The 18,789-nt window shown below is 42.4% G+C and overlaps 2 protein-coding genes across 7 annotated transcripts; one reads left to right on the top strand and one right to left on the bottom strand.

The window, feature by feature from the left end:
* Positions 1-492: 492 nt before the first annotated feature.
* Positions 493-2,733, bottom strand: LOC106571922 (proteasome subunit alpha type-7). The gene is made up of 7 exons (XM_014145490.3): positions 2,421-2,733; positions 2,145-2,271; positions 1,729-1,853; positions 1,537-1,659; positions 1,264-1,383; positions 1,077-1,139; positions 493-971 (listed from the first exon to the last, which is right to left on the bottom strand). The coding sequence occupies exons 1-7, from the start codon at positions 2,514-2,516 to the stop codon at positions 885-887; spliced, it is 741 nt and encodes a 246-aa protein (XP_014000965.1). The 5' UTR covers positions 2,517-2,733; the 3' UTR covers positions 493-884.
* A 119-nt stretch (positions 2,734-2,852) lies between these two features.
* On the top strand, positions 2,853-18,741 carry LOC106571920 (calcium-responsive transactivator). Of its 6 annotated transcripts, none has more exons than XM_014145488.3 (11): positions 2,853-3,148; positions 4,287-4,363; positions 4,549-4,633; positions 4,798-4,945; positions 5,609-5,839; positions 12,096-12,269; positions 13,773-13,874; positions 14,471-14,563; positions 14,807-14,926; positions 15,195-15,322; positions 15,542-18,741. In XM_014145488.3, the coding sequence occupies exons 1-11, from the start codon at positions 3,080-3,082 to the stop codon at positions 15,566-15,568; spliced, it is 1,254 nt and encodes a 417-aa protein (XP_014000963.1). In that variant the 5' UTR covers positions 2,853-3,079; the 3' UTR covers positions 15,569-18,741. The 6 variants fall into 6 exon arrangements, with proteins under 6 accessions (XP_014000963.1, XP_014000960.1, XP_014000964.1 ...); XM_014145485.3 differs by having other exon boundaries at positions 15,195-15,387; XM_014145489.3 differs by lacking the exon at positions 5,609-5,839 and having other exon boundaries at positions 15,195-15,387.
* The last annotated feature ends 48 nt before the right edge of the window (positions 18,742-18,789 follow it).

Raw genomic sequence — 18,789 nt, 5'->3', positions numbered from 1 at the left:
TATTATTTTGTTTTTGTACATTTTGTATTCCATTATTGTTCTCCGCCATCATGAGGTGTTTTGTAATGAAGAAACATTGAGAATTTATTTTCACTCTCGGGTGCCCCACAACTGAATAAGTATATGATAAATGCTTTATATATATTTTTTTGCCTGTGCTTTTCAACCTCTGCTATATTCTGATAAATAGCTAGATGACATGCACACTTCCTAAACTATTCAAGGGATCAATTTGAAGATGAAACTGAGGGGAAAATACCTTCAGTTAATTTTTGTGTTCCAGGTAATGTAAATATTACTTATTAATATAATTATAAATAACTTGATTAAAGACCAAATGTCTGCCAGAACGAATGAATTTCCATGTATTGGTTTGTTTTCTATCATTTTGAGCACAAGTGATGTTACATTGTTACAAATCTAATAAAGAAGGGAAATTGCTGATTCACTTGTTCTTGTTAATTTTCTCTGTTCAATGATAGTAACTGAAAGTTGTAGTTTAAAAACAGAAATTTATTAATTGCAAGAATAAGGTAAAGTCTTAAGTTTTCATATGGTCTATTAGGGCAGCAGTGTCTCTCCATCCATTTTATTGGAACTCCCAGGATGGGAGTAGTTTTGTTTGAGCCCAACACTAGTCTCAGCACCCAGAACAGTCTCTCCCAGCACTACCATAGCCTACCTGATTCAGCCAAACAAGAGCCCGGTGATTAGTCAAAACAAGTGTGGTAGTACTGGGCTAGAACAAAAATATGTACTCCTTAGGAGTCCCTCCAGCATTGGATAGAGAAACGATGAAATAATTAATGTAAACAATGAGATTCCTGATGCAATATTGAAGATGGATGAAGGCATGCTTGGTCATGACTTCAATCAGAAAGTGTTCATGTTTTCTTCTTTTGTTTCTCCGCTTCCTCCTTTTCCTTTTCAATAGCCGTGACGTATTCCTCAATTTCCTCTTGGACCAGAATCTATTTACAGTGGAAAAGAGGTCGTTAGGGGAGCATTTAAGTTGCATCATTACACAGGTGAGATCCTCTGACGGATTTGCGCAGGTGTCATGATTTCAAACAGACCTTCATTGATTCATCCCGCTTCATAATGGCCAACTCAATGTTCTTTCCCCCTGACTGGACAACCTGTGAACACATGGAGCAAACCTTGAGACAGGAATAGCTGAGATTTCAATCATTAATAGCAGGTGCTCATGCAATATCGTTGCTGCCAATCAAAAGTTTGTATCTAGACTGGCATAAACCTCACCTCAAGTAGGGCTCTGATGGCCAGTTTAATGGTGTCTGTATCGGACTCCATATGCTCCTCTTTATAGTTCTTCTCTAGAAACTCACGTACAGTCTTGGCAGATCTTCCAATGGCATTTGCCTATGTACACAACCACACTTAGGTTTTCACATTCTGCTCATATTTAATCACATTGCAACTTGAGGTACATTGGGTAATTCATTGGGGGTGATGACAAACCTGTCAAAGCACCTTTAAATGATTCAGATGTATGGGTCAGAATTACACCCCTACCTTCCAGGCATGATATGTTCCTGAAGGGTCAGTTTGGTACAGATGGGGTGTTCCATCGAAATCAAACCCCACAATGAGGGAGGAGATGCCAAAGGGCCTTCGCCCATTGCTTTGGGTGTAGCGCTGAAAGTGGGAATATGTAGAAATTATATATCTGCACATGTGTATTGTACTGTAGTGTGTGTGTGGTACCTGTTTGATGCTGGAGATGAAGCGTGTGATGTACTCCACAGTCACAGGGTCTTCCACTGTAAGCCTGTGACTCTGACACTCCACCCGAGCCCTGTTAACAACGATCCTGGCATCTGCTGTCAACCCTGCAGGCCATGGGGTAAGGAGATAAAGTATGTTACACCAATTAAACACCTCACCCAACAAGGTGAACAAACAATCAAATTGCTAAATTTCAGCAGTAAAATTAAATGTATCATTCAAAGTAGGCCTACATGATCAAATGTTGATGACATAAATTATACCATACAAATGGTAGGCTAATTACATATTTGCAATCAACCACTTCACACCATCTGTGGCTTGGGTGCGCACTGTGCCTTATTGGTCCTATGTTGGTCTTCTTGCCTTATTGGTCATGTCCTACAGTAAGTTACCTGCAAAGGCCATGAAGACGTTGTCATCCAAGGCGCAGATTTTGCGCACTGTTCTGTCATCTTGGAGCTTGGCGACAGTTTTCTTCTCCACTCCTAGCACAACGACGTTTTTTCCTCGCACTCCAACCTGTAAATGAATTAGGCCCAAGTGATACAGTTGCGCCCGTTGTAGCACAATTCGGGTCTGCTTCTATTGATAGGCTACATTTTGCATCGGCACAGACCCATTGTTTTGACCTCAATCAACATTGACAGAAATGAGACAGGACTACTTACAGCGGTTGAACCTTTTTTGACCGCCTCCTGTGCGTATTCCACCTGGAATAAGTGGCCATCAGGTGAGAACACTGTGATTGCACGATCGTAGCTCATCTTCCAAGCACTTCACCTGTAAAGAAAAGCTGATTTCTGTGTCTCCTCGATTTGCCGACGCTCTTTAACAAAAGTGAAAGTAATCCGACTGAATGAAACAGCAAATTCAAGTTGAACACAGCGCCTCATCTGGATTTTAGTGTGCAACAGCCTTGATTTATTGCGGCCATCGTTGGTTTACGTTGGAGAGTGAGCGCATTGGATGTCGTGAATCAAAGAACACCCCTACTACTGTGAGAAATTATACTGTAGCCTATAGCTGACTGCATGGGTTATACCAACACATTACTGAGTGAGTCTCGAAAAATACGATATTTTCATAGACATGATGGAATTCTGATCAACTCTCAATCTTAACAACAGAACCAAATGTAGAGTATCAATTTGCATCCAGGGGAATAGTGGTATACTTATAATGTATTTTCATTTCGGAGCAATCCAGGGGTTCACACACCCCTATTATTTTCTGAACATGGAAAACCTAACTATGTTATACTGCACGCAAGATAATAGGCAAAATATTAGAATAAAACGAGCGTTTCTTACTGTTTCCTTATATAACAATGTCGGTGGCATTTTCATCGGCGCGCCCAAGGAGCAAAGGGGAGGTGACACAACAAACGATACAAAAGGTAGGCTAATGCTATGTCTTTCTCTATTACGTCGTCTAACAGGAAATATTTCATTCTGGTCGATTTGAGAGCGTGGATAGAGTCAGCCAGTGCCAACGGTGGGAAAGTAGTCAACATCAGCACATAACTGGTACAATAGAGCGAGCCAAACAAAGTGACGTGATCATAAGACGCTAATGAAAACGAATTGACATTCATCAAAGGCTACTTTTTATTGCGTTGTTACTGTTGTGCTCTTCACTGCACAGTGTGGCATTTAATGGAAGCCGACATAACGGCTGCAATGTTATGCGTTAGAACAACAACACATGTTGTCTAATAATAGATTATAGCATCCGAGACCAAAAAATCTAGTTTGTCCCGAGTCTGACTGAATTTTTGCTTATTCTGGTGCATGCACTTCATGGGATTTTTTGTTAACTGTTATTTGAGTATTTTTGGGGTTCTTTTTCTTTAAGCAACATTTTATCCTTTACAAAATACACTCCATATGATAGGCTATTGTTACAAAAAATAGTTGATAGCCAGCCGTGCCAAAGAGCCAGCCGTGCCAAATATGTGAGAAGACTAGCGAGAATTCTTTAGACAGCCAGTGGTAAGAGGCAGGTGCACTGGATGAATGGATAGTCTGACAGTGGCAATGATGATGGAAGGTGTGGGCTTACGTGCAACATCATTGGACCTTTTTTTTATCCTCGAAGGAACGGGGAAGACTCTTATTGGTGCTTGTCAAATTGTTGAGGGTATATATATATATATATATATATATACACACACGGTTAGAGCTCCTTCTTTGGATCGTAGCCTGTAGAGGACAGATTCCCCTTTCTTGTACACTCGCTTTTTGTCACTGATGTCAGAATGTTGTGATTGGCTGAAAATAATGGTAGACTTTTGGAGTTGCAGGAAAAAAAGACAAACCATGGCTCCGTCCGACTTAAACAGTCTCTTCTGCCCTAGGCTCTTTCTGGCAACGTTAAATATACTCCAAGAAAAACAGCTGACCCAGATAATTTTGTTCAGAGAGTGGGGGCTTACGTGAGCGCAAGTCCCGAGAATTCAGGACACTTTATTATAGTGTCATAACTCTGTTATAATAAGCTGCTCGCCTAACATGATTTTCTTTTATCTCCCCAAGATGCTGGATGAAAATCACCATCTGATACAATGCATAATGGATTACCAGAGCAAAGGAAAAACAGCAGAATGCACACAGTAGGAGTCACACCTGTCCTCATAGTGTTGTCACAGATGCATGTTATGTAGGTTACTATAGCAGATGTGTACTTGTATGAAGATGTGTTTCTAAGCATGAAGATAGTATATCAAAGTTTAATGATGGTCATCATGTTGAAGGCTCTTGTGATTAGTGATTAACCTGTCTTTCTGTGCTTTGACAGGTATCAGCAGATCCTTCACAGAAACCTAGTCTATCTGGCCACGATAGCAGATTCGAATCAGAACATGCAGTCACTGTTACCTGCAGTAAGTCTGTGTGGAGTTACGCAATACAATAGAGCCCCGTGTTGGTCTTCTTCTCGCTCTCGCTCTCTCTCTCTCCCTTACCCGGCCTCAATAGCTGTTCTTTAACTGTAACACAATTCCCAGAGCTGTAAATTCACGTCTCTCCTCTCCTCCTGTTCTCTCAGCCTCCTACCCCTAACATGGGGAATATAGGTGCTGGAGGAATGGGACAGAGTGGAGGCAGCGGGCCCCTACACTCCCAGAGTAACCTCAACGACACCATGACCCCTGGCCTGCCCCCTACCTCTATGATGCAGAGTCAGATGAGCAATGGTGAGACCTCCGTATCCACACACACACACACACACACACACACACACACACACACACACACACACACACACACACACACACACACACACACACACACCACACACACACACACACTATCCACTGTATGTGTGTACTATCTGAATGCTCGCCTCTTTGCCAAACTGACTGTCTGCTGCATGCATGTATGTCGTCTGTCTACCTCTCCTATGGCAGCATATTTGATCTCGTCCTCTGCTCTGTCCAGACATCATTCTATGATTCTATGGGTGCATCTCCATGTTTTAAAGTGGCCTCCTCTTCTACACTAATCCCTGAATACAGGATACTGTAAGTGGATGCTAACTGGGCATTTCATTCCATCTGTCCAGTTCTCTCACATCACTGCACATTGAGTAATGGAGACGAGGAGAGGAAGCCACTTCTTCAGACTATTTAGATGCACTCTTGTCCATTTATCGCTCCACTAATTCTTCTCTCGTAGTCTCTCCGCATAATATACACACCCTTGATTCAAAACTTCATTCTATGCCTACCGAGTCCTCCACAAGCCTCCTGTGGTGTAGCGATGAACTGGATGTGTTGCGTTTTCGTGGTGCCTGTCACCATGCTGGCACTGCGTGTGCCTGAGTGGCTGGTTGCTCTGACTGCTCTGTGTGTCGTCAGGCCCCAGCCACGCTCCCATGCAGCAGCAGGTGGGTCAGACACAGTCGGCTGGGCCCTCATCCACGTCCCTCAGCCTGCCAGCCAGCACCCACGGCTCAGCCTCCGGCTACAGCCACCCCGTGCCCCCCTCCTCCCAGGGCAGCATGATCCAGGGCCTTGGCCCAGGCTACGGTTCTTCCTCTTCCTCTTCTACCTCCTCCCGCAGCAACCTCAACATGCAGTCTAACACAGGTGAGCCAGCCAGGTGTAGAGGAATCAGCGACAAGGGATCAGTGGCATAGGAATACATCATCAAAGCCAATGATATGAAATCGTTATTGGAAACACTATTCCTTTGGAAATACATAATTGCTAATTGCGCTATTCTATTTTGTTTTCTCCAGCGAGTCTTGTTGCTAAGTGCATTGGTAACGATTGTTGAGTCCACTCATAGCGTATTGTGATTGGCAGAAAGTGAGCAGGGAGGGTGAGAGGCCAGCCCCCACTAGAGTAAATGTCAGAGCTCTGGAAGGGAAGGGGGTATGGTCAGGGAGGAAGGGAAGCAAAAGGGTTGAACATTAGAGGATAGAGCAGGGATTATCATCTTGATTCAGCCTCTGGCGATTTGTTTTCTTGAGCGGATGGTCGTGGGGCCCAAACAGATATAATATTTGACTAAAACATAATAATATTAAATAGAGGTGGACCGATTAATCGGAATGGCCGATTAATTAGGGCCGATTTCAAGTTTTCATAACAATCGGTAATCTGTGTTTTTGGACATCGATTTGCCGATTATTTATTTATTTAAATGTTGTTGTTTTTTTACACCTTTTTTTAACTAGGCAAGTCAGTTAAAAACACATTCTTATTTTCAATGACGGCCTAGGAACGGTGGGTTAACTGCCTTGTTCAGGGGCAGAACGACAGATTTTTACCTTGTCAGCTCGGGGATTCAATCTTGCAACCTTACGGTTAACTAGTCCAACGCTCTAACCACCTGCTTTACATTGCACTCCACGAGGAGCCTGCCTGTTACGCGAATGCAGTAAGAAGCCAAGGTAAGTTGCTAGCTAGCATTAAACTTATCTTATAAAAAACAATCAATCAATCATAATCACATGGTTGATGATATTACTAGTTTATCTTGCCTGTCCTGCGTTGCATATAATCAATGCGGTGCGCATTCGCGAAAAAGGACTGTCATTGCTCCAACATGTACCTAACCATAAGCATCAATGTCTTTCTTAAAATAAATACACAAGTATATATTTTTAAACCTGCATATTTAGCTAAAATAAATCCAGGTTAGCAGGCAATATTAACCAGGTGAAATTGTGTCACTTCTCTTGCGTTCATTGCACGTAGAGTCAGGGTATATGCAACAGTTTGGGCCGCCTGGTACGTTGCGAACTAATTTTCCAGAATTTTACGTAATTATGACATAACATTGAAGGTTGTGCAATGTAACAGGAATATTTAGACTTAGGGATGCCACCTGTTAGATAAAATACGGAACGGTTCCGTATTTCACTGAAAGAAAAAACTTTTGTTTTCGAGATGATAGTTTCCGGATTCGACCATATTAATGACCTAAGGCTCGTATTTCTGTGTGTTTATTATATTATAATTAAGTCTATCATATTAATAATTAAGTCTACCATATTAATGACCTAAGGCTCGTATTTCTGTGTGTTTATTATATTATAATTAAATCGTTTGGCCAGCAGCTCTTCGCAATGCTTCAATCATTGCGCTGTTTATGACTTCAAGCCTATCAACTCCCAAGATTAGGCTGGTGTAACCGATGTGAAATGGCTAGCTAGTTAGCGGGGTGCGCGCTAATAGCGTTTCAAATGTCACTCGCTCTGAGACTTGGAGTAGTTGTTCCCCTTGCTCTGCATGGGTAACGCTGCTTTGAGGGTGGCTGTTGTCGATGTGTTCCTGGTTCGAGTCCAGGTAGGAGTGAGGAGAGGGACGGAAGCTATACTGTTACACTTGCAATACTAAAGTGCCTATAAGAACATCCAATAGTCAAAGGTATATTAAATACAAATCGTATAGAAATAGTCCTATAATTCCTATAATAATTACAACCTAAAACTTCTTATCTGGGAATATTGAAGACTCATGTTAAAAGGAACCACCAGCTTTCACATGTTCTCATGTTCTGAGCAAGGCACTTAAATGTTAGCTTTCTTACCTGGCACATATTGCACTTTTACTTTCTTCTCCAACACTTTGTTTTTGCATGATTTAAACCACATTGAATATGTTTCAATATTTATTTGAGGTTAAATTGATTTTATTGATGTATTATATTAAGTTAAAATAAGTGTTCATTCAGTATTGTTGTAGTTGTCATTATTACAAAAAAAGAAGTAGAATCGGCCGATTAATCGGTATCGGGATTTTTGGGGGCCATACAATAATCGGTATCGGTATCGACGTTGAAAAATCATAATCGGCCGACCTCTAATATTAAACCTTGCTTCCATTTGTATATGATCACGTGTCTCTATTATGAGTGGCAATACTTCGGAACAGATTTCCAAAATTAAAATCACCTGGAGCGGATTTCCTGGTGTTTTTACAGTATTTTTTTTGTCCCCAAAAAAACTATAATAAAAAAACAACGATATACTGGATACTGAACAAAAATATAGAAGTGTTGATCCCATGTTTCATGAGCTGAAATAAAATATCCCAAAAATGTTCCATACGCACAAAAAACTTCGTTCTCTCAATTTTTGTGCACAAATTTGTTTACATAGTAAGCATTTCTCCTTTGCCAAGATAATCCATCCACCTGACAGGTGTGGCATATCAATAAGCTTATTAAACAGCATGATCATTACACAGGTGCACCTGGTTCTGGGGACAATAAAATGCCACTCTAAAATGTGCAGTATTGTCACACAATGCAATGCCACTGATGTGTGCAATTGGCATGCTTACTGCAGGAATATCCACCAGAGCTGTTGCATGAGAATTTAATGTTAATCTCTTTACCATAAGTCGCTTCCAATGTCGTTTTAAAGAATTTGGTAGTATGTCCAACCGACCTCACAACCGCAGAGCCACACCAGCCCAGGACTTCCACATCCGGCTTCTTCACCTGCGGGATGGTCTGAGACGAGCCACCCGGACAGTTGGTTAAACTGTGGGTTTGCACAACCGAATAATTTCTGCACAAACTGTCAGAAACCGTCTCAGGGAAATGCTTTTCTGTGCTTGTCATCTGCACCAGGTTCTTGACCTGACTGCAGTTAGGCGTCGTAACCGACTTCAGTGGGTAAATGCTCACCTTCGATGGCCACTTGCACGCTGGAGAAGAGTGCTCTTCACGGATGAATCCCGGTTTCAACTGTGCTGGGCAGATGGCAGCGTGTATGGCGTTGTGTGGGCGAACAGTTTGCTGATGTCAACGTTGTGAACAGAGTGCCCCATAGTGGGGTTATGGTATGGGCAGTTATGGTATGGCAATTTGAATTTGAGATACCGTGACGAGATCCTGGGGCACAATGTCGTGCCATTCATCCGCCGCCGTCACATGTTTCAGCATGCACTGCCCCATGTCGCAAGGATCTATACACAATTCCTGGAAACTGAAAATGTCCCAGTTCTTCCATGGTCTGCGTACTCACCAGACATGTCACCCATTGAGCCTTTTTGGGATGCTCTGGATCAACGTGTACGACAGCGTGTTCCAGTTACCGCCAATATCCAGCAACTTCGTACAGCCATTAAAGAGGAGTGGGACAATATTTCACAGGCCACAATCAACAGCCTGATCAACTCTATGCGAAGGAGATGTGTCCATGAGGCAAATGGGGGTCATACCAGATACTGACTGGTTTCCTGATCCATGCCCCTACCTTTTTTAAGGTATCTGTGACCTACAGATGCATATCTGTATTCCCAGTCATGAAATCCATAGATTAGGGCCATGTTAATTTATTTCAATTGACTTATCTTCTTATATGAACTGTAAATCTTTGAAATTGTTGCATTTATATTTTTGTTCAGTGTATAATTAAATTGTTTTGCTCAGAAAACTTGGAGGGCCAAAATCCGCCTGTGGGTTGCCAGTTTGCGAACCCTGTCTTAGAGTGATACTGTTAAAGTCGGACGTTTACATACACCTTAGCCAAATACATTTAAACTCAGTTTTTCACAATTCCTGACATTTAATCCTAGTAAAAATTCCCTGTCTTAGGTCAGTTAGGATCACCACTTTATTTTAAGAATGTAAAATGTCAGAGTAATAGTAGAGAGACTGATTTATTTCAGCATTTCTTTCTTTCATCACATTCCCAGTGGGTCAAAAGTTTACATACACTCAATTAATATTTGGTAGCATTGCCTTTAAATTGTTTAACTTGGGTCAAATGTTTCGGGTAGCCTTCCACAAGCTTCTGACAATAAGTTGGGTGAATTTTGGCCCATTCTTCCTGACAGCTGGTGTAACTGAGTCAGGTTTGTAGGCCTCCTTGCTCGCACACGCTTTTTCAGTTCTGCCCACAAATTTTCTATAGGATTGAGGTCAGGGCTTTGTGATGGCCACTGCAATACCTTGACTTTGTTGTTCTTAAGCCATTTTGCCACAACTTTGGAAGTTTTCATGGGTCATTGTCCATTTGGAAGACCCATTTGTGACCAAGCTTTAACTTCCTGACTGATGTCTTGAGATGTTGCTTCAATGTGCACCAGTCCCTCCTGCAGCAAAGCACCCCCACAACATGATGCTGCCACCCCCGTGCTTCACGGTTGGGATGGTGTTCTTCAGCTTGCAAGCTTCCCCCTTTTTCCTCCAAACATAACGATGGCCATTATGGCCAAAGAGTTCTATTTTTGTTTCATCAGACCAGAGGACATTTCTCCAAAAAGTACAATCTTTGTCCCCATGTGCAGTTGCTAACCGTAGTCTGTCTTTTTTTATGGTGGCTTTGGAGCCCTGGCTTCTTCCTTGCTGAGCGGCATTTAAGGTGATGTTGATATAGGACTCATTTTACTGTGGATATAGATACTTTTGTACCCGTTTCCTCCAGCATCTTCACAAGGTCCTTTGCTGTTGTTCTGGGATTGATTTGCACTTTTCACACCAAAGTACGTTCATCTCTAGGAGATGGAACGTGTCTCCTTCCTGAGAAGTATGCGTGGTCCCATGGTGTTTAAACTTGTGTACTATTGTTTGTACAGATGAATGTGGTACCTTCAGGCGTTTGGAAATTGCTCCCAAGGAAGAACCAGACTTGTGGAGGTCTACCTTTTTTTTCTGAGGTCTTGGCTGATTTCTTTTGATTTTCCCATGATGTCAAGCAAAGAGGCACTGAGTTTGAAGGTAGGCCTTGAAATACATCCACAGGTACACCTCCAATTTACTCAAATGATGTCAATTAGCCTATCAGAAGCGTCTAAAACCATGACATCATTTTCTGGAATTTTCCAAGCTGTTTTAAGGCACAGTCAACTTAGTGTGTGTAAACTTCTGACCAACTGGAATTGTGATACAGTGAATTAATCTGTCTGTAAACAATTGTTGGAAAAATTAATTGTGTCGTGCACAAAGAAGATGTCCTAACCAACTTGCCAAAACTATAGTTTGTTAACAAGAAATTTGTGGAGTGGTTGAAAAACGAGTTTTAATGACTCCAACCTAAGTGTATGTAAACTTCCGACTTCAACTGTACGTGTGTAGTCTGGAGGTTGGGATTGAGGGTATACTGTAGTGTTCCCTGTATCAGTAGGGCCTAGAGTGGGAGGGAGAGATAGGGAGGGAGGTCTGCTCTCCCAGGATTCTAGAAAATGAGGATTATATTGATTTAGACAGGAGACAGGACATTGGTGGATGATTCACTGACCCAAGGAACCCCTGAAGGTATTCCACAGCTTTTCAATATCTTTCTCAATAACCTCCCCTCTGCCCTCTCTGTTAGAAAACCTTCTCTAGTCTTTATACACTTGAACTTCACACTCCAAAACCTCTGAATGTCTGCATTGTCCTATATGAACGACAAGAAGAACCAAACACATTCAGTTCATCAGACTGGTAGGCAGCCCCATCCTCCCTCTGGAGTCTTGTATTTGCTAGTCTAGCCCCAGTCACTTCCCTGCTTCAGGCTCTCCTCTCTTCTCCTGACCTGTAACCCTGACATGCAGCCCTGCAGCCCACCCTCGTCTCCCTGGTTGTCCATGTGTATTTATCTCTGTTTTATGCACTGACCCCTCTATGGCTTCTTTTCCATTTCCTCCAGAGCATTTTAAAGCCTCTCTCTCTCCCAGATTCTTTGAATATTTGAAACAGACCCCCTCCCTTTCTGGGTACTCTCTGACTGTCATGACCCCTCCCTTTTTTATTTTTTTTATTCTTTTGATTCTGCCTGTTTCTGTTCTGGTTATGTATGTTGTTGATGACAATGATGAAGATGTTGACATTGTGTGTGTGTGTTAATGTGTAAGATCTCTCCCCATAACGCCCCTTCCCTCCCCCCCAACCCCCTTTTAGTCTCCATGATGCACCAGCAGTCGGCCACACCTCATTACCCGTCATCCCAGACTGGTGGCGGACAGCAGCAGTACCAGGGTCAGCAGGCTGCTATGGGCATGTTGGGGCAGAGCGGGCAAGGCAACAACATGATGAGCCAGAGGCCCATGGGGACCTACCGACCCACACAGCAAGGTAGGTGACCGAGGCTTTCTGTCTTTCTCCAGGCTGCTGCGGTTTGGTCATGGGCTGCAGATGCACTGTGGTTTATATGTGGAGAAAATGTCTGTGTGGTTCAGAGTGGAGATGATTACTAGAGGAACTCCTGAAGATGTAGCCACAGCGGATGCAGATGACATAGACGTTGGCTGAAAGGTGGATATGTTAATGGTTAGCAGGTGTTTAGGAGGTGTGAGCCTAAAAAACAGACTATGATATTTATGGTGGATATAATCTGTCACGGATGCGCATACGTTACCATGGTATCGCAGGTGTGTAGCCTAGATGATCTCACCCATAGTAATGGCCTGCCTGAACTTTACTGAAGATTTATGGCTGTTGTAACGTGGAGTCCCAGTCTCTGTATATCCCTTTACCCATGGTGTCAGCATGAGCCTAAAACTAGTCCCTAAACGTCCCCTTGTGTTTGGTGTGGGACGTGGACTAGGCATGTACCTCACAGAGACTCGTCAGTAGCTCGTCTGTAGGATGTCTGAGAAAATGTCTCCAGGGAAACAGAGGTGACTTGCCCTGGGTTGTTTGTTGTGGCTTACCTTAGTCTTATCCCAGCTTGTCCAGGTACGATCACTAGATCTTGTCTACAAGGACTCTATTGTTCCAGTGTATAGTTCATCACTGAGAAAGGATATTTGTCAATGGGGAATTGAATCGTTTTCTTTTGCCATGAAAGATTATTTGTTCTCTAGCTGTTGACTGGTGTGATAATGGTCCTTTTTGCATTACGTTATTGGATCAATATTTTGTAGAATATTAATATTTAGCGAGACTGTGAGTTGCTGTCTTGCAGATACAGCGATATTTCTAGCAATACTTCTGGCAACGGAAATAAATATATTTGGTTTCTGATTCAGTCGTTTGTGAAGGAATGGCATCTGGAGTTTCTGCACACCACCACCACAGCGTCTCCCATATGATTGGCCCGTCTGGGATTTCTAAAACCACTCTTATTGGTCCTTTCAGAAAGTCATATTTCATTTCATTCTCATAGGATTCTATACTTTTTCAGATCATGGTTTGGATAGGGCTGAACATTCTGAAATGAAAATGGACGCCAAAATGATGCATTTTCTTCCCATGGAATTCACATTTCAGACAACGCCTCCTACACAATCATTTATTCAGTTTAAATCTACCAATAGGACCTCTTGAACTTGAGTCATTGAACTACAAAAAAGCTTCTCATTATGTAATTAGCACCCATAAGACACTACTTCACTTTCTCTCACACTCACACACACACACACCACACACACACCACACACACACACACACACACACACACACACACACACACACACACACACACACACACACACACACACACACCACACACACACACACACACACACTCCCCTCCAACTGCCAAAGCGCCCTGGTCCAGCCCCCTTTAGTCACCAACACAGAGGCCCATTGGTCCGACCAGCTGATTAACCAATGCTGGTGTCGCCTGTCTTGCAGGATCTGCACCGCAGTACATGGGACAAGACGATTTCTACGGAGAGCAGTACGGACACACTCAGAGCTCCAGCGAGCCCATAAACCAGCAGTATTACTCTGATGGTAATAATTTAGAGCCTTGACCCTCACACACACAACCCCTCCAACACATACACACCTTTCAGACATCTCAATCACACACACGCATACATGCCATCCCGTCTCAGTGTCATCCCACTGCCCTGTCTTCAAGTTATACTGCAGCGCTGAACTCCATATTCCAATCCTCTGGCTTCTTGTTTTTCCTTTCCCTTCGTGTGGGAGTTCAATGGGAGTCTTTTGTACGGTGGATTTTTGTGGAAGGATTATGATTTTGATGGCAAAGTGCTGAGTTTGGTCTTAGAACTGTTTCCTCCCGGTGTGCCTCAGTCAATAGTGTTCCCCTCTGGTGTGCGGAAATGTTAGATTTCCCATTTTTGAAAATCGTTTAGGGCAGAGCTCCAACTGATTCTAGCGTGTTTTTGTGTGCTTTCTGTGTTTGAGTGTCCGAGGCACTTCAAATGTCTGTTTGTGCTCTGGTCAACTAATGGGTGTATTCCTATGTATGTAAGCTTTTTACAAACTGTGAAAGGACCAAGCTCTCTACTGTAAATGTGTGAGGAGCCACATTGTTTTTTGGTGGATTGGTTTTGGCATGTGCTCATTCCTGCCCCCTCCAGGTCATGGGGAGTACTCCTACCAACAGTCATCCTACGGTGAACAGGGCTATGAGAGGTCCTTTGATGAGTCCTCACAGCACTACTACGAAGGAGGTATGTTCCCAAAACACATAGGCTCATGCCTAATAAGCATAAAGGTTGTGAACTTGTGATAGTTTTGTAGCTGCTAGCTATGTGCCACTGTAGGCCCAATCTCAGACACCCAGAACTACAGTAAAATCTTGCGTAATTGTGTCAGATGCTCGATTACTATTAATGTTACACGCATCTGTCCACGAGAGATTACAGTATAAAGTTAAGTCTTGAAGTAGTTAAATTGCTGCTCCCGACCCCCAGGCAACTCCCAGTACAGTCAGCAGCAGGCCCAGTACCAGCAAGGGTCAGGCCAGCAGCAGCCCTTCAGCCAACAACAGTACCCCTCACAGCAGGGCTACAGCGGACAGCCACAGGGCTACGGTAAGGAACACACACAGGCGCACACACACACACACACACGCACACACGCTTGCATGAACGCACAGACATACAGTGACAGACACATAGACATACACATGCCTATGTTTCGCAATGGACATATTGATGCTGCTGATAGTTGGGATTGTTGGGCTGGTTGGGAATTGAACATTCATATCAGGACATTTATTTTTTTAAAGATGATGATTGTTTCACTGTACATCCGTCAGTGTGATTCAAGACTTGGTTGATTGACTGATTTGGTCTCCAGGTCCAGGTCAGGGTGCGCCGTCCCAGTACTCCCAGTACCAGCAGGGTCAGGGCCAGCAGTACAGCTCCTACCGCTCCTCCCAGGCTGCCTCTGGGGCACAGACACAGAGGCCCTACGCCTACGAACAGGTACAACTACAGCTACCCCCAACCCCACGTTTTGAGGAGGACTGTGCTGTCCAACAAAACATTGGGTAAATTGGGCAACTCACACCGCAAATTACCACAGTGGCGATGCCCATGGGTTGCTTTGAATCATGAGAAAGTATTCATGAACAAAAGTATTCCCCATCTCATGCTGACCTGACATGACTAAAGATGTTTATTTTCTAACTCCCTCTCTTTTAGGGTCAATACGGAAACTACCAGCAATAAGGCACCACCTCCTGGGCAAACTGGTGGACAAGTTAGGCAAGGGAACAGTTCTGTGAATAACCCCCAACAGTCGTGTGTAAACCAGTCTCTGAGTAAATGAGTTAGATTTATCTCTGAATCTTTTTAGTTTGCTGAGACACGGATTAGCAGGCTAGCAGTCAGATTCATGTTCTGCTGGTTCACTATTTTCTAACTGAGTACAGGTGAACTGGTTCAGGAGATCCTGCATGAAACACCTCTTATCTCTGCTTTCTCTTCTTTTCCTCGCCCTCTAAGATGATTTGAATTATGGGTATCTGGTAACAAATCGGGGAACCCTCAATAGCATTATTATATTAACGTTGGCACCCTCATAAGCGTTGAAAAGACTCATATGTTTAATTCGAACCTTGCCTTTAAATGTCTTCCTTTTTTGGTCTCTGTCCTCGCTATCAACCTCTGTCTGGTTCTCTCAACCTACTTTTCTGTCTGTCTTTCACAGGGTGCACAATACAAGTGCTGTCCTCTGTCTAAGATTGTAATTTAAAATGTGCCCAGGTCACAAAAAGAATGTTTGGTCATACATTCAGCATCTTTTATTCAGTGTAAAGCTTAACTTGATTAAGGTGAAAATGGGACTTGTCAGTAGTGTTCAAACTGAAGTGTTCAGGTTGTGTTTGAAACTGTGAAGTTGTGTAGATCGGTGTGTGATGTTACCGACTGTTCAGTGTTACCACTCTGTCTGCGTATGAAGAACACATGTTTGAGTAAGGTTATAGACACAATAGCTGGTAGATTGACAAGAGAGTGCAACTATCAACAACCATCATATTACAGCTAATATGTACAATTCATTTCCATGATCAAACCTCTTTGTTAATTCTTTAATTTTGTCTGATTGCATATATATATTTTTTAACTAAGCATTTTTTTTATTAAGCAAAATTATTTGTAGATTTTTATAAGTTGGGACTTTTTCCATGCTATATTTACACTGAACAAAAATATAAACGCAACAATTTCAAAGATTTTCCTGAGTTACAGTTCATATAAGGAACAGTCAATTGAAATGAATTCATTAGGCCCTAATCTATGGATTTCACATTACTGGGAATACAGATATGATTCTGTTGGTCACAGATAACTTTGAAAAAAAGGGAGGGGCGTGGATCAATTATGTTCATTGTTCGTAGCGTATGCCTGCCCATACCATAACCCCATCGCCACCATGGGGCACTCTGTTCACAATGCTGCCATCAGCAAACTGCTTGCCTACACGACGCCATCCACGCTGTCTGCCATCAGCCCTGTACAGTTGAAACCAGGATTCATCCATCAAGAGCACACTTCTCCAGCATGCCAGTGGCCATCAAAAGGTGAGCATTTGCCAACCGAAGTCGGTTAAGATGCCGAAATGTAGTCAGATCAAGACCCTGGTGAGGACGATGAGTACGCAAATGAGCTTCCCTGAGACAGTTTCTGACAGTTTGTATGGACATTCTTTGGTTGTGCAAACCCACAGTTTCATCAGCTGTCCAGGTTGTTGGTCTTGGACGATCCCGCAGGTGATGAAGCCGGATGTGGAGGACCTGGGCTGTCGTGGTTACACGTGGTCTGTGGTTGAGAGGCTGGTTGGACGTACTGCCAAATTCTCTAAAACAATGTTGGAGGCGGCTTATGGTAGAGAAATTAACTTTCAGCTCTCTGCAAACAGCTCTGGTGGACATTCCTGTAGTCAGCATGCCAATTGCACGCTCTCTCAACTTGAGACATGTGGCATTGTGTTGTGTGACAACTGCACATTTTAGTGGCCTTTTATTGTCCCACCACAAGGTGCACCTGTGTAATGATCTTTCTGTTTAATCAGCTTCTTAATATGCCACACCTGTCAGATGGATGGATTATCTTGGCAAATGATAAATGCTCACTAACAGGGATGTAAACACGTGTGCACAAAATTTGAGCTTTTTGTGTGTATGGAACATTTCTGGGATCTTTTATTTCAGCTCCTGAAACATGGGACCAACATTTTACATGTTGCGTTTAAATTTTTGTTCGGTATATTTATTTATCAAGGTACAATTTATTTTATCAGATGTTTTCATTTTTCTATGTCTCATTCTCTGTAATGCACTTTTACTTATCGTAGTTGTTTCTAAGAAATGATTTCCAAACAGCCAAAGTAAAGTAATACACAGGGAGAGGATTTTAGAATGTTTTTAGCAATCCGCACAACACTTTTTCAATACGTGCAATACAGTCAGTCACTGGAGCAGAGGATGAGATTATCAGTAGGCTTGATAATTGACTTTAATGACTTGCTGTGTGCTACCACACACTATTGAGTCTATAGCCTGTTAGGGTACAAAATGAAAAGTCTTAGCCTTCTATCTAGTTGAGTACATAATCCAAAGTATTATTTTTTCCAATTGTGTTTGGGGTTTGCTTCAACTGTCTTAACCCATATAGAGGGATGTTTTGTAAAGTATTACATTCTAACCAATGTGATGTAGTCTTAGCCTATGTGTGTGAGTGCATATGGCATACATGTTTGGTGTATGTTTACAGAAACAAAACAAGTTTGCCATTTGTCTTACTCAATTTACTTTATTCGAAGTGATCCTAGATCAAGTGTTGGTTGGTAAGTCCTTATGAGTGTTATAGAAGACAAGTTTGTGCCACAAACACACTTGCCTTATAATTTCTATGACAATGTACAATATGTAAAGAGATGTTGTGGTTGTCTTTATTTACCTCAAACGATTTGATCATTTTATGAAAATAATGGTTTGGTTTGTTGTATAGGTATACATATATCCCCTGTAATAATCCTAGTAATGTCAGACTGGAACTTTACTATAAAATGCTGAAAAGGGGACAGCACAACTCATTACACTTGTATGTTGCCAATAAAGTGGGATTTCTGAGGTACCTGGCTGTCAAACAGCTCAATAACTGTATGTTAACTCAACTCTACAGTGACAATCATAGGCTTCTTTAGACTGCATAATATATCATTGTATTAATTTCCTGTGAATTGGATATGTACTGCTTTGCTTATAATGCAATACATTGCGTGTGCGTGACAGAATAAAGGGTTTGTTTGTGCATAACCAAATATGAATGTTTAATTGATTGTTCATCTTCGTCTTTTGTTACTGTTTAATATGTAAAATAAATTTACTTTCACCTTGTTTTGTGTCTTGTATGAAGCAATGTTCCATCACACGACCAAACTTTGA

Source organism: Salmo salar, chromosome 15 (genome assembly GCF_965601325.2).
Source record: "Salmo salar chromosome 15, fSalSal1, whole genome shotgun sequence".
NCBI lineage: Eukaryota > Metazoa > Chordata > Actinopteri > Salmoniformes > Salmonidae > Salmo > Salmo salar.
The sequence above is the reverse complement of the archived record's forward strand: the minus strand, read 5'-3'. Positions and strand labels throughout refer to the sequence as shown.

Excerpts from the sequence above, each read along its gene's own strand:
- LOC106571922 (XM_014145490.3), bottom strand. The coding sequence starts at position 2,516 with ATGAGCTACGATCGTGCAATCACAGTGTTCTCACCTGATGGCCACTTA. Across the intron at positions 1,660-1,728 it reads TCATCTCCAGCATCAAACAG|CGCTACACCCAAAGCAATGG; the intron begins GTACCACACACA and ends TCCCACTTTCAG. Across the intron at positions 972-1,076 it reads AGCGGGATGAATCAATGAAG|ATTCTGGTCCAAGAGGAAAT; the intron begins GTCTGTTTGAAA and ends CACTGTAAATAG.
- LOC106571920 (XM_014145485.3), top strand. The coding sequence starts at position 3,080 with ATGTCGGTGGCATTTTCATCGGCGCGCCCAAGGAGCAAAGGGGAGGTG. Across the intron at positions 4,634-4,797 it reads TGCAGTCACTGTTACCTGCA|CCTCCTACCCCTAACATGGG; the intron begins GTAAGTCTGTGT and ends CTGTTCTCTCAG. Across the intron at positions 14,564-14,806 it reads ACAGCACTACTACGAAGGAG|GCAACTCCCAGTACAGTCAG; the intron begins GTATGTTCCCAA and ends CCCGACCCCCAG.